Source organism: Zerene cesonia, chromosome 19, assembly GCF_012273895.1.
Source record: "Zerene cesonia ecotype Mississippi chromosome 19, Zerene_cesonia_1.1, whole genome shotgun sequence".
Classification (NCBI taxonomy): domain Eukaryota; kingdom Metazoa; phylum Arthropoda; class Insecta; order Lepidoptera; family Pieridae; genus Zerene; species Zerene cesonia.
In genome coordinates, this window is record NC_052120.1 from 7742459 (window position 1) to 7758619 (window position 16161).

At 32.8% G+C, this 16161-nt stretch overlaps 3 protein-coding genes across 3 annotated transcripts in view; 1 reads left to right on the top strand and 2 right to left on the bottom strand.

Annotated features, from left to right (window-relative positions):
- Positions 1–335: 335 nt before the first annotated feature.
- Positions 336–7554, bottom strand: LOC119834385 (leucine-rich PPR motif-containing protein, mitochondrial). The gene is made up of 9 exons (XM_038358730.1): positions 7256–7554; positions 6984–7171; positions 6465–6663; positions 5942–6260; positions 4304–5854; positions 3792–4028; positions 2955–3101; positions 1782–2487; positions 336–950 (listed from the first exon to the last, which is right to left on the bottom strand). Exons 1-9 carry the CDS (start codon positions 7387–7389, stop codon positions 520–522), a joined length of 3912 nt encoding a protein of 1303 aa, XP_038214658.1. The 5' UTR covers positions 7390–7554; the 3' UTR covers positions 336–519.
- An 849-nt stretch (positions 7555–8403) lies between these two features.
- On the top strand, positions 8404–10323 carry LOC119834232 (malate dehydrogenase, cytoplasmic). The gene is made up of 2 exons (XM_038358565.1): positions 8404–8698; positions 9132–10323. Exons 1-2 carry the CDS (start codon positions 8696–8698, stop codon positions 10119–10121), a joined length of 993 nt encoding a protein of 330 aa, XP_038214493.1. The 5' UTR covers positions 8404–8695; the 3' UTR covers positions 10122–10323.
- A 3161-nt stretch (positions 10324–13484) lies between these two features.
- LOC119834422 (ATP-binding cassette sub-family G member 1-like) overlaps positions 13485–16161 on the bottom strand; it is a 46051-nt gene continuing 43374 nt past the window's right edge. The window contains exons 10-11 of the mRNA XM_038358780.1: positions 15314–15469; positions 13485–14256 (exon numbers count right to left, since the gene is read on the bottom strand). Of these exons, the coding sequence (XP_038214708.1) occupies positions 13867–14256; positions 15314–15469 (546 nt within the window). The 3' untranslated portion in view covers positions 13485–13866. The remainder of the gene's footprint in view (positions 14257–15313; positions 15470–16161) is intronic.

A 16161-nucleotide genomic window follows, 5' to 3' on the forward strand; every position in this document is an offset into this window, starting at 1 on the left:
AAAATACAAATATGTGTGCAGAAAAATAAAGACTACTGTAATTTCTTTAAAAATAAATCGCGATATCAGAAATAGAACTATAAAAAAAAAAATATTTAGAACAAACACGGTGTGTCCGCCCGCACAGCTGGCTTGACTGTATGCACACGCGCAGCGTGGGCTCCCGCACTAGCGACAAAAGCGGTACGGCAAGATTGCCGCCGGTGCGGGAGACACGCTGAGCGTGTCATAGCCGCATCGCCGGATGAAAAAAGTTTCTGGATCAGCAGTGAAATTGTTAAATAATGATAAATTTCACTTTTGTACCCCAGATTGAAAATTAAATTAACAAAAGTATCTGGCTAACAATAAAGTAAGAATTTAAATTCAGTTGTTTCCTATTGATACAACATTTATTTAGACTCAAATTCAATTGAATTAAATGCTCACATTCAATTCAATTTTTATTACAACAGTCATACTTTAAATTAAGACGGTGACAAATTAGGTTATTCATAAACATTGTCATTAGACCAATATTTATATGGAATACTCAAATGGTTTTCCATTTGCCTCAAAAACAGACTTGAGTCTTTGCAAAGATGTTTTATTCAAATGCTCATTTGTTACACCAGCTTTGTATGCATCCTCTAATACTGCTTTTGCTTCATTAAATTTATTATCGACTATATGTAAATTAATTAATCTTGAATATGCATTCCCAAGTGTTGAAAGTTGTAATTTTGTATTTGTTTTTAAATTATGAATTAAATCTTCAATTAATTTAGCATTACGTTGCATATGGCTCTCTTGAAGCAATCTTCTAAAAATAACCACTTCAGCCTTCTTTAAATGTGTATCCCATAACGCTTGTGCTTCTGTGGTCTTTCCAGCTAGTAAGTATTCCATCCACAATAAGTTTGCTGGCAAATATATACCTTTGCTTGCTGCAATGTCTGCGATTTTCTGACCTGTAAATATATATATCTAATATATAAAATTCTCGTGTCACAGTTTTCGTTGCCATACTCCTCTGAAACGGCTTGACCGATTTTGTTGATTTTTTATTAAATACAGAATTATAGCGTTTAACACTGTACTTTTTAACCTGTAATCGAAGCCGATAACAGTGTGTTTGAATTGTTTATTATTGATGTGTCACTGAATTATAAAAAGTTTGTGTGTACGACATCAAAAAGGAGGAAGGATTTAGGCGAATATCATCATTAATGATATGCATGGGTGTTTTCTAACTAATCCTACCAATTTGCAGGTTAAAGCGTCCTTGCCACGCAAGCCATGGCAAAGATGTTTAACTCTGTTAAGTTAGTTCGTGCTTTGAGGCGTGCGTAGTACCAAACTCAACAATGCCATAATACACATACTTTACAATTATAAGAAATATTTGAATTCAAATATTTATTATAATAATTTTCATTGATATATGTATGTATATTATAAATATGTATATGTTATGCGTGTATTTATTAATATGCATATGTTATTATTATTATTAAGTATTTTATTTTATTATTTTTTTTTTTTTATCCGCGTTTCATTATTGCCTTATTTTTGCTTACCCATTTTTATTTTTATTTTCCTTTGTTGTTAGGGTTGCCTGGTAGAGATCGCTACCTAGCGATAAGGCCGCCCTTTGCGAATTTAATTTAAGTTTTTTTGTACGACTGCTTATTTTTGAATATTTACGCAATAAAGAATTTTCATTTTCATTTCATTTCATCATTATAGCACTTATAGTTTATAGTGTGTTTATGGATATAATAAGCAATTGATGGACTTACATTTTTGTGATAACACGGGGCTATTTACAGCGCTCGCCAGTGCTGAGCTCCGAGGGTATCTTATTAAAGCATTTTTCAAATCTTCTTCAGTATTCGCTGCCTCAATTTCAGCTAACAAATTGTCTAGGTGTTGATCCCCTGAACCATTCTTGAAAATAGCTTGAGTTAACTTATCATCATAAGTAATAAGTTTACGCATTGAGTTGTCAATATATTTGCCTAATCTTTCAATCTGCTCCACATTTCCCTCAATAGCTAAGCTTTTAAGCAAATATTTCAAGATGCTAGACTTAGGCGTTGAACCATTCTTTATTGATTTAATGGTTGAATCCATAGCTTGTGTATATAAACCAGTTTGCACTAATTTTTCTATGTCAACTGTAACCTGTTTTTTTGAGGGTTTCGCAGGCTGAACCACTTTGTTTATGGGGTTTTCTTTTTTGGTTTGTTGGACATTACTTTGTTGTGGTATGATGAATGGTACATCCATGTTTTTTGATTTGAGGTGATTTCCAAGATAATTGAGAAAATCGTCAGTTGGAATTTCGCCCTCTTCTTGTAGTACGGTCCACAAGCCTATAGCTTTGTCAGTTTCGTCTGCCTTGCAGTATGTTACAAGTAAATGATAGAATATATTTGAACGATCAACAATCGACAAGTCTTTTGTAGCTTCTAATAATCCCTCAAGATATTCCGATTTGCCTTCCTATAACAAAAAAAAAAAACAATTTTATAATCGATGTACGAAAGTATACCCTGTGACAAGTGGTATTAAATTTTAATCCAGCTATAGCATCCAAACAGTTACAGACGAGATCTTAATCGTGTTAAGCAGCAGCAGTTTGGCGAAATTTTTGTTAAAACAAACTTATTTTGTATAATATAAAAAATAAATATATAAATAATAATAATCATCTATAATAGTTATACCAAAAACTAATGGAATTCGATATTATCGACACAACTAGCTGTAACCCGCGACAGCACTCGCTTGGCACCCGTATGAAATTTCATACAGGAGCGATAAGCTGTCTTCGCATGAAAGGATAACAAACATCCATGCATACAAACTTACACTCATAGTTTACACTTGATATAAATATGGTGTTATTTGTTATCAATATTATAGTTTGAACATATTATGTAGGAAATATTAAGATTTCAGAAAATTACCTCAACATATCTTTCACAGGCGTCATTCAGTCTTCTTTGCCGCGAGAGAAGACCAGGCGTTTCTAATATACGGCGCGCTTGTCTCAATCTTCCACATTCAACGAATGCCAATACTAAATCGTGCAGAATATTTATTTCACCGTGAATCTGTTGACAAATAAATGTATCAAAACTGAGAAAATGTAAATGTCAGCGATTATTATTGAATTACCTGTACTAATCTATACTAATATAATACAGCTGAAGAGTTTGTTTATTTGTTTGTTTGTTTGTTTGTTTGTTTGTTTGTTTGTTTGTTTGTTTGTTTCTTTGTTTGTTTGTTTGTTTGTTTGTTTGTTTGTTTGTTTGTTTGTTTGAACGCAATAATCTCAGGAACTACTGGTCCGATTTGAAAAATTATTTCAGTGTTAGATAGCCATTTATTGAGGAAGGCTATATATGTACCACGGGCGAGGCCGGGGCGGACCGCTAGTAATAAATAAAGATGAAAGAATTATTGTTCATCCGTACAAAATTTGTTGCAAATTGCAAAGGATCAAAACAACATAGAAGGAAATTTCATATTACCAAATTGCTAGAAATTGATTATAAAAAATATATATCATATGATAATTGACAATTTTTAATTGCAATTTAAGAATTTTACATGTTATTTATCATTCCTAATACCCACTAAAAATTTTAAGTACAATGTAAACTGACACAAAATATACATGATTCTTTTGAATTTCAATAAAATTGTAAAGAAATAGCTACTAAGTAGTAGATTATGTTACACATCCATATTGTATAATTAATGATTGTGGATCTAATTGCATTAGCTGAAAAAAAAAATACCTGTGTACTTAAATCAGCCAGCCATTGCAGCTTATTAGCATCTTCCTTCAATATAAGAGTTTTCATCAATTCTCCTTTCCATGGAGTGCTCCTATATTGATTGCAACAATTTTCAAATTCACTCAATGCACCATCTATATCATTTCTCAAGATGTGAACCTTTATACTTGGGCCAAGTAACACATTTGATGGTGCAACATAGTTGTAATTTATGAGTGTTTCTGTCAGTTCTTTTACCTGCAATATGAAAATTAATTTAGAACAATTCTTTCCCTAAATTTTTTCATATCAATTTACAAGAGTTCAAAATTCTAAAAACTAAAAAACACGCTTTTTATAGAAACCAAGCAAAAATAATTTTCTCAAATTAGTGTATTGTCATTTGTCCTTGATAAATCTACAAAGTTTAAATGAATTCTGGTTGTTTAAAGTAAGTCAAAGTCCCGCCCAAAGGAGTCGTGTTACAAATATATAAGTTGAATCTAAAAAAATGTAAATAAAAATGAAATTACCTTAGCTACATCCTTCTCTTCAGCTAATGTGTTTAACATTTGCCAGCATTTTGCATTTAAGACAAAGTTTGAGTTAATATCATCTTCTGGTTTATTATCTTTAAGAAATTGTAAAGCCTCATCATATTTATTGTGCTTAATAAGTGCTGTTGCCATAGTCACTTTCTTGTATCTATTAATAACAAACTTGGGATCCTTTTCTTTTATTAACTCTCCAATATTTTTAGCTTTTTCTATTTGTCCATTATCTGCATAAAACTCATAAAGCCTGGTAAGAGTTACCATAGTTAATTCGAAATTGGAAGCCTTTAATTCTTCTAGGAACTGATCCAACTTTTCGATTTTATTTTCATCCATATAAGTCATGAGTAACTGCTTCTGCAGCTTTGCAGTATTGTTTCCTTTTTCTTTGTTGTTGGCTATTAAGCTTTCCAGTTTTTCTGATGTTAATTTTGTTTTAGTCATTTTCATTGATTCTAATGGAGCATATTCAAGATGAGGAGATGTAAGACTGGATAAAATTTTTGAAATATTCATGGTCATTTGATTGCCCAGGTATTGCTCAATCTCTTCTGCAGATTGGACACTAATACGAAGTCCTTTATCAAGCACAGATTGCAAAAGATTTTCAGTCAGCTTTGGCTCCTTTAAATATTTTACAGCATTTTTAACTATACGTCCCACTTCACCGCTTATATCATTATTAATTGGTGAATCATCTGCTGTGGCATCTTCCTCAGCTTGAAGTTGTGGATTATTACTTATAACATGAAGAATTTTTACAAAAGAGTCAATGTCTTTAGTCTTACTCAATGCGCTGGTAAGTGGCTGGGCTAACAACGAAAAGCCTCCTCTAGGTTGATATTGAAGTGCAACATCTGCTGCCTGCTTTATTTGGGTAAGTCGTAACAATTCTACTATCAAATTTCTGGCACCATGGAAAACTGGCACATTGGCTATTTGTAATTTCAAAATAATATTTTGAGGGCTATCTTTCTTGATAAGGTATGGAATAACATATTCTCTGAGAGTTTCACCAGTAGGAGTAAGGTTTTCACTTGTCATATTGCGTAAAATTTGTAATAACCCTTCCTCGTCTCCTTCTTTGCCCTTTTGAACTAATAGAGGCCAGAAGTAGTGTTGTCGAAGTTCAAAGCCTTCTTTTTGGAGTTCCTTTAATAACTTCTGTGCAACTTCAACATGTCCAAGCTGTAGTGACATTTCAGTTGCAATATAAAGAGCTCTTGGTACCAAACCTTCTTCTTGTAATTCTTTGCAAGATGCAATTAGAGAATCAGCAGGTCTGTTTAATTTTACTAGGTGTTTTACATAGAAAGCTCCTTTGAAAATGGTCTCATCAACATTTGACGACTTAGGCATTGTTTTCATAACTTTTTGTGCCGTACTATCACAATCTCTGTTTAAAAGTTTGTAAATTAGGTTACAGACATCTTGATTGTAACCAATACTTTTATGTAAATGTGGGAATATTTCCTCTACTTTATCATTATGTCCACCAATGGCCATATGTTCAATAATCTCTAACAGATCCTGGAAAATTTTTAATTTTGATGATTACACAATACACAGTTATCTATATAATACATAATAATGCATAATTTTAATGATATGGCTTACCCTATCTGCCAACATAGATTCATTATCCTGAGCAAGTGCAATGATTTTTTTGACATTTTCAATATCACCCTGTTTTGCATAACCACAAGCTAATAGTGTATAGGTACGGTTAGAGGGTGTAAGGCCTGCACCAGCCATAGTTTCCAACACAGCCTTAGCCCCCTCAGTATCACCATGGAATGCATGGCCCATGACTAGGGCATTAAGAACAGGTTCAGATACTGGCATATTAAGTTCCCTCATTTTCTCAAGAACCTTAGTTGCACCTTCCACATCGCCTTCTTGACAATACCGCCACATTAATCTTTGGTATGTAACTCTGAAATTACAGATACACATAGTAGAAAGATAAGCATAGTAATAAACTCATACTCAATTGAATATTGTAAATTCTTTAAATCAGAATACAATGCTATTCTTTCTGGTAATAAGTAACTAAAGCCTCTTCTTAAATAAAAAAAAATGTTTATTTATCTAGACTAAGTAAAAAGCTATCAAGTTATATTTTAGCTCCAATAATTACCTATTGGGTTGTAGACCCTTCTTTTCCATTTCTTCTAGAAATTTGGCAGGAGAGAATGTGTGTTCATTCTCCAAATAGACCCGTAGGAGTGCATTGTAATGAGAGACATCCATAGGGATACCCCTCTCTGTTAATACATTCCATATCTTCTGAACCAAGAGAGTTCTTTGCTCAGGAAGTTCTTCAGGAACAAGTTCACCTTTAATAAAACAAAGATATGTTGAGAGCATTAATCATTTTACCTTAGTTTGCTTTAAGTCCTTTGTCAAACCTTTAAGTTATATTATAATAATTTCACTTGATATATGGAAACTAAGAATATAATATGCAATATGACTGATCCTTGCAACTTCATTCAGATCTAACTGCTGCTTTTACATGTAAGACCAATAACAAACCATCAATCCTCCCATCCCAACTTTCAAGATAATTAATTTAGTAAGAGTTGTCTTGTAGTATTTATCTGTTTTTTTTATAACAAAGCATATACTTAAATATATATACTAATATAATACTCACCGCAACACCTTATTACTAGTAATGATTGCGAACTCGTAATATCGTTTTTCGCCCGAATCTCATCAAATACTTCGTCAATGTCTTTTTTTGATATCCTTCCATACCTTTTCACTTCAGAATCTAGTCTTTGAAGTAAAGGCTCAAGGCTTTCTGTTTTCTTTGAAGTAGCATAATCTCGTAAAATTATACTAAAATATAAAAATAGTAACTCTTACATTGCACTCTGTAATACAAGTTAAACACTTGAAAGCGACGTTGTTGTTGTTACGTACCTGTTTGAAGCACATATTGATTTTGGATTGATCAGAGAATTTGTTTCTGCTGTTTTAGCTGAGTTAAGTATAAGGGTTCTTGCCGCACCAGTGAAATACCGCACGAATTTGGTCGACCGTAGTAGAGAGGACATTTTTAGTCAAGTCTTTTTACTGAATAATCATTAAAGTATTTGTTTGCTATATTATTTTAACTCGTTTATCTTAACTACTACCTAAAAACTGGAAAATTGAGAATTGATATTCAGAATTTTCAATTTTAGGTTATATCTATTATGTCACATATGACTTATGAAATGAGCATAGAGTAAAGCAATAATTATCTACTCTTTGGAGTAAAGTATCGACTTAGACAATTTTTTATGGTGTATCTACACAATCGCGTGGACACAGAGGCCATTCGATGACTTGACTTATTAATGAGATGAAAAACGAACACGCATGTGCACACTCGCTATTTCCTTTGAGATTCAATTTTTAGGGATATTTAAGAGGGAAGACGAATGTATGAACAGTAGTTGATGATATTTTACCATACAATATACTGGTAGTTCACGTGACAAGAAGATTTAAGATACTAACTCGTCGAGTACGATTACACTTTCATAAATTCGACGACTAAATTTAGTGTAATGTAAGCACAGCAAGTATTGTTCAGTTTTATTTTCAAATAAAAAATAACAATTTGAAAATAAATGGCTAAATTATTAAAGAGCTAAGTTCTACATTTTGAATTATCAAATAGTATAAAACTGAGCAAAAATTGCCACTTTTTATTATTTTAATTATAACTAGCTGTTCGCCCCGGCTTCGCCCGTGGTACATATATAGTCTATGTTACTCGTGGATAATGTAGCTTTCGTATGGTGAAAGAATTTTTAAAATCGGTCCAGTAGTTTTTGAGCCTCTTCATTACAACCAAACAAACAAAGTTTTCCTCTTTATAATATTAGTGTAGATGAATGACAAAATTTATACATATATAATATTTTTTATAAACGTAATTGTGAACAATAAAATATATTATATTTATTGTACACAGCTCTTTACAAAATTATGAAATAAACTCATATATTTTAGTTTACTGGCAGCTTCTTTCTCGTCTTGTATTTTTTTGAGAAGTTCGTTTCAAGACGAACGTAATCTGCGAAGATAACAACGGGTGGGAAACTCCAATGAAAATCTATTTTTATTGCAAATACATTAGTTTTAAATTGCTTTGATAAATTGTTGACGTGAATTGTGATACCTTGTATTTATGACTTTGCGATAGTGGATTCGCACTTTGCAGAGTTTGAAGTCTACGTCTATAACACGAACTAAGCTAAACGTGTAACCGGTTCGACATTTTATCGTAATCTGCCGGCAGAGAATTTCCTCTGTCTACTGGATTCAATATTGGTTTAAATTTTTCGGAAAGAAGAGATCAAAAACATTAAAATGGTATGTATTAATTTTCGAAACTCCAGTGACATTCACTTGACCTTTATATACTGTTCTGGAATAATAAACTGATTTAATTTATAATTACATAGTTACTAGTCCAAAATTGTCGTGAACTTTGGATTTCGGCGCTCAATGCACTGTTGACTGATATTAATTTATAAGTTTTTAGTAATTTGAAACGATTATCAATAGATATATTGATAATATTTTATCACTGAAATGCTCAGTAATTAATCATTATTGCCTGTAGAATGTCCTTTTTATGTTGCGGCAGTCGAAAATCCATAACTTCAGACCCTATAATTTTGGCTGAAACTATGGTAAATATGAAAAATTCTAATAAGATTAAATTTTTGCTCAACTGCCATATAAATACTTGGTATTTAACCTTTAGCAGTAATATTAATTATTATTATGTTTTAATTTTCAGGCTGCACCAATTAAAGTTGTTGTCACTGGAGCGGCAGGACAAATTGCCTACTCACTTCTTTATCAAATTGCATCTGGTGCTGTATTCGGCCCTGAACAACCTGTCTTTCTTCACCTTCTTGATATTGCCCCAATGATGGGTGTTCTTGAAGGTGTTGTTATGGAGTTAGCCGACTGTGCCCTGCCACTCCTTGTTGGAGTTCTTCCAACTGCCAATCCTGAAGAAGCATTTAAGGATGTAGCTGCTGCATTTTTAGTTGGTGCTATGCCAAGAAAAGAGGGTATGGAAAGAAAGGACCTTCTGTCTGCCAATGTACGTATTTTCAAAGAACAGGGACAAGCCTTAGACAAGGTTGCCCGTAAAGATGTTAAAGTTCTTGTTGTTGGTAACCCAGCTAACACCAATGCTTTGATTTGTTCCAAATATGCACCATCCATTCCTAAAGAAAATTTCACAGCTATGACTCGTCTTGATCAAAACCGTGCCCAGGCTCAACTGGCCGCTAAATTGGGTGTACGAGTACAAGATGTGAAGAATGTTATCATTTGGGGTAACCACTCTTCCACACAATTCCCTGATGCTTCAAATGCTGTAGTGAACATTGGTGGTGTTGAAAAACCAGTCCCTGCAGCCATCAATGATGATGAGTTTTTGAAGAGCACATTTGTATCAACAGTACAAAAACGTGGTGCTGCAGTTATTGCAGCCAGGAAGATGTCCTCTGCTTTGTCGGCAGCTAAAGCTGCATCAGACCACATGAGGGATTGGTTCTTAGGCACTGGTGACCGTTGGGTCAGTATGGGTGTTGTTTCTGATGGATCCTATGGAACACCCCGTGATGTTGTCTTCTCCTTCCCTGTCACAGTCAGCAATGGAAAATGGAAGATTGTTGAAGGGCTCACAATCTCTGACTTTGCTCGTAAGATGCTTGATGTAACTGGAAAGGAATTAGATGAGGAAAAGACCGATGCATTGGAAGTATGCAAGTAAATATCATAAGATTAGTCATAGGGAGAACTTGAAGAGATTTTTTGATATTATTGGCAATAAAATTGTTACGTTTTTTTACAAGTATCAGTTTATTTGTAATCTCACAAATATTATCTGCTATTTAATTGTTATAATTCATTTAGTAAGTATTAAGATATCAATTTATGTTATCTAGAGACTAATAAATGCAATTCACATTTTACCAGCTAATTATTATTTGAAAATATTTTGGACATAGGTATTTAACTAACTCATTAGTTGTTATGATTTAAGTAATTTATAATCATTATTTTGTGATAAATACCACCATACACAGGTTAAGTGGTTATCTGGTATCAGAAAAATGTTATCACGCTTGCCTTGAGTGTTGTGATAATGACTTACATCACAGAATAAACATTAAATATTTATAGGAACGTTTTTTTTCGAAAGTGTGACGTAAAAAGATTTAAGTTAAACCAGTCTAGAGTATGTATGATTAATAAATCTTATATTTTTAGGTTAGAGGTTATGCTAATTGACAACGAAAATAATACAGACGTCAGATACAATACAGAATATTACCTAGTAATATTATAAATGCTAAAGTGTATTATAGTATGATTTTAGTGACTGAAGATAGGAGGCTGACTGCTAGAGTCAATATAGGCTACTTGTGACCGCGGTCACAAGTAAAATAATCCACGGCGAACTTTTATTTTTTCAATTAGAATACACACGGACGAAGTCGGTAGGTAACAGCTAGTGTCCTTAGTCCACACAAATCAAACATTTCACTACTCTTCATTTTATCACAGGTTAAGTGTATTATTATCAGTTGCTTATTTAATTATTTCAATGATCGTAAAGCAAGTGCAACATACAAGATGCATATCTAGCAGACCAAAAACAATTAAAATTCGTTCAGTTCTCAAGTTATGTATTACTAGCTTTTGCTCGCGGCTTCGCACGCGTTAAATTTGGAGTAGTTTAATAGATGTTATACATAAAAAGCTTCCTTTTGAACCACTATCTATTAAAAAAACCCATAAAAATCCGTTGCATACTTTTAAAGATTTAAGAATACATAGGGACATAGGGACGGAGAAAGCGACTTTGTTTTATAATTTGTAGTGAAGTGCTGTAACTATATGTAGTACAATTTGTAGTGAAGTGCTGTTACTATATATAATATATAAAATAATTGGGTTCACTGAGGTAGGTAATATGATTATGATGCCTTTGAGCGATGTAGCAATTGATTTTGAAATTTTGGTTTAATAAAAGTAATTTTTAAAATACTCTAAATAAAAGAAACGTATTGAACTGTTTATAAAATATGACTAAAAGAAAATAAAGTTGAATTTTAAATAGCTGCCTAGCTAAATACTGTTCTTAATTCTGAGGATCTTCTAAGCATTGAAGGGAACAAAAAAAGTCTTGTAATTTTTTTATTAATTTATTTACAACAATGCACCGTTCATCATAAAATAAATTATAGTTTATATAAACATTCATACAATTCAGGAAATATTTGCTCATTATTCTTATAATAATGAGATTCTTTAAAAGCAGTCATAATATCACCAAACTCATTAAAATTAATTTCGTACATTCATCAGACATATTGTAATGCAGTATATGATTATCATATAAAAAATTATGTATTCAATAATGTTTCAATTAGGTAAAAATGTTACGGTTTGCTTGAATATTGGTCCCTGAATAATGCTATTTTCAGGGGGACCTGATGAAAATAAGTACGTAAAATATAAATGACCACCAATAGTCTTATCTGGATGAAGCTATTCTTAACTGGGTAGGTAAGAAGCGCGCGAAGCTGTAGGCTGTCAGAGAAAAAAAAACTACTACTTCTAAGTTTTTTAAACGTGTCCCAATAAATTTTCCTTATCCCGATCTCATTTCCTCATCCTTCCCAGTTTATTTTTTTTTAAGTCACGGTCGGCAATGTAGCTGGTGGGACGCCTGATGGTAAGCGCTACCACCGCCCATGAACATTTGTAGAGGCGTAAAGTCGATTGCAGACCTTACGCCTCTACAAATAGATTGCCGACTTTAAATTGGGAAGGGATTATGAATATCCGTTTTCCTTAACCCTTACCTCGTACACGCGTGCGGCCCATTCGCAGAGGGTCCTCTGTGAATGTTCATGGTTGGTGGTAATCGGTTTCCGTCAGGTGAACCACCAGCTAAGTTGCTCGCTATCACATAAAAAACCGTCTGAAGGGTGTAAAGTAAAGAAAAGTAAGAGTGTGAGTGTGTGTAAAATATATTTGGGCTATCTGTGCAGCATGATTGAATATTTTTATATGGATATTATACAATGTTACCAACATTGTAGTTATAATAAGTACTTACTAGACATTTGTAAATAGCAAAGATAACATAACACTATACTAGGTAAATTGTAAATGGATAAAGTATAATATGGGCAGCTTTTGCTTTTATTTCATAGAAGCCCATAAACTTCAAAATCGTCAATATGAGAATGAAATCAAATTATGTATAAACTACAAACAAATAAAAAATCTAAGATATTAGATACTACTGAGTGAAAAGATGGAAAGAAGGAAACATTTTAAAACAGTTTACTACCTTAAGTGTATGAAATTTACCAAGGGCACTTGAATGAAACTCGGGATAAATTAATGTCGTCTAGATAATTTATTTTGATCGCCTCAGTATAATCTAAATTTTCTTTTATATTGGTCCTGTTTCACATTTTTAATGACCTGACATCAAAAATGTAAAAACAGCAGAAAAGTACCTTAGTAATGTAAGGTTTTTATTTAACATTAAATAACTACACTTCACCGTTTTTTATTTAAAATAATCACAGATAAAAACCACTCTCTATCGAATCTGACAAATATCATGACTCACAGCATATGCACATACATATACTATATAAGTAGGTAATATTGATAGCAGTTTTAAATAAAGTAGCAAACACTTTATTCATATTCGTCATTTACTGATGTGGTGGGTCAGAATTATTGTAATCCGTTTTAACACAAGTATGTGTCCATTTGGGACATCTATCTAAAATATATTGCATTGTTTCTGTATCTATGTACACATTCAAACCGCACATATAAGTAATAACGTCAATTTTATCGTCAGTATAAAAAGTAAACTTTAGTCTACTTTAAGTCATAAAACTGCCATAATGGCAAGAAAACCCATGCACTTTTTGTTTCTTTTGAGTTACTAGATAAATACCCTGAAAGAAGTAGTCTTAAAAATGATATTCAGCAGAGGACATCGACTTTTGCGTATAAATCGAGTCTTTATTAAACTTCATTGAACCTCTTAAAATTAATTAAGCGGTAATAAAAATAAAATGGCAAGAAAGTATTTCTTTAACAGTCCATATACACCATAAGATAATAACAATTTCTTAATAGAATGGTAACTTTTTACTTATAGCACCAGTGCTTTGGGGCAATTATTTTTTCCTAAATAAGATTTGTGCTAGATAGGTTTTGTTTTTTCGACGCACGAATTCTTCAATACTTTTGTGTCTGTATAGTCATTGAGCGGAAAACTATTGTTAAATTAAAGCTTTTTCATGATAATAAAACGCCTTCTCTGCGTTCCTATAATACCTTACTTTATTGCTTTAATCTGCATTCAACGCTAGCTAGATTCGTTATCATAATTACCGAACATCATCGTAAAACGTTATCATATCTCACAAACCCGTTATAATAAATTACACACCGAACTAATACTAATATAACAATTATCTATGCTTCAAAAATTTGCTGATATACGTCATGAATTTATTAGTAAATTCCGCCGTGAGACGATATCGCAACGCGAAATACGCCACTAATCTATGTAATGTCGTGAACGCTAGCAAAGCGACGACTTGTATAACATAATTGTCATTCGCCATGCCGATGTCGCGTAATAATAGTTTTGGGTCAGAATAAAGGCAAAATTCTTCTTTACATTCCATTAATGGACGTTTGGTGTAAAGTGACAGACATAAGCCGGAGAGCGCATATCGTAAGTAAGACATAGACATGAGAAGTTTCATAATGGGTTCGATGAATTGTCCGAATCCCATTCCGTAGCAGCAGAGGGCGAGCAGTGGGGCTACAGTTGCTGGACCCATGATTGACCCATTCTGCAAAAGAAAAAATAAATAAACTCAGCTACTTCTTCAAGCGAAACAAACTTATCGAACTTTTATGTTACTTGTAGTTACTTGTTTTTACTGGTGTAGCTTATGTACCAGAAAAATATATAAGCTATAAAAATAGTTGCCCTAGTGACCTTACGCGGGTGAAACCGCGCGTCACATCTAGTTATTACTATATGTATCATATGCTTGTATTTAAGTAATATATTATTTAAATAATGTTCCGAGTTATCTGCAGTGGTTTGCGGAATTTTCTCCACTAACGACACGAAAAGATAGATGATATAAATTTCAAGCTCATTACCGTCTACATATCTACGTGTCCGTGTTATAAAACTGACCTCAGTCCTAATGAGAAGTTTTATCTAAGTCCACTTTAATCTAGATTTGGGCTTTGCTAGTTAATGAAAATACTTAGACATATTCGATCCCTTTTCTTAGAAAGAACATGTTAATATATCGAGCGCGAACCATTCGTATTTATTTGAAGTTGTTCGGATGCCTGCTATTGAAATTCATATCTACCTACCTTTATGTTTGGTTTGAGTTTGACCTCATTAAACTCAAGTTTAAATATTTACTTATGCATGAAGGCTTTTACAAGCGCTTTTGAATCGTCATATTATATAACACTTGAAGACTACCGACTCAGAAAGCATGTTATACATATAAGAGTCATAAAGATACACTTAAAAAAGATACATATGGGGCCATACTTCAAATAACTTCAGGTGATTATTTTCAAAACATGAGGAGTTTCTCGATTTGTCCCTCGACTCGACTCGATTGGACTTACAGGTTAGTCAGTTACTGTTGGTTACTTGAGGTTGGAGCAATTATAGTGACAAACTTTTTATTTTATTATAAACTAGCACTCTTTATGTACACACGTTTCAAATTAATCCAATTCCCAAAAGTTTTTGAGTTACCCTTAATAATGGTAATTGACTTCGCTTACATCCCTTCTTAATACGTTTTTTTTTAATAAAAGCTTTTTCGTCCAGCTTATATATTTTCATGGACATTGACATATTTCACTTACCGTCACACTGAACGTGGTTCCGACCAGAAGTCCCAAGCCTTCAGAACACAAGGCGGTTAGAAGACTGATCAAGGAGAAATATATGAAGCGGTCCCACTCGAGCAGTTGTCCCGATAGCGGGTAGCTTATTATAATGAAGAGCATTCCAAGGATTAACTGAAATATTTTTTGTAATTATATTATCTCGAGTCATTTGCTTATTCTGTGTACGTATTATAGAGATAGCTAGCTGGACTCAATCAATATCGGACCAAAAAATAAGCAACAGACACGCCGCACGCCTAATCAAACAGAATCAAATTTATTAATCAAATCAAATTTATTAAATCAAACACTTAACCTAACCTTAAAGCTAAGTACATCGCTGTAGCAATTACAAATAAGTATCAAACAATTAAGGTTCAAGACCGATATCTTTGCTAGGTTACAGAGTAACCTGTATTAAAGATATCAGTACCTTCCCCATACCATCAATAAATAATATAGATAGAATAGATAGTATTTGTTGTTTATTAGGTTCTTTTTTAAAGCATTTGCCAATCTGAGAATTTTTTTTTTCAAAAAAATTTCTCATTCATAAAAGAATTTCATTGCTATAAAAACTAAAAATTACATTTTTCAATCTCTCAAAATTGAGGTTTGTAATTAGTACCAACTTTTTATGTGCATCCTTACGGATGATCATCATTTGGTAAATATTGCATTATTCTAAAAGCTATATTAATTTAATGTTTTGCAAAAAGAGGGCTCAAATAGAAAGAACAGCTACATTATCAGTCGGACTGTCAAGCATTAAACAAAATTAACGCGTACCTCTGAAATTAGCGTAATTATGAACTATATTGTAT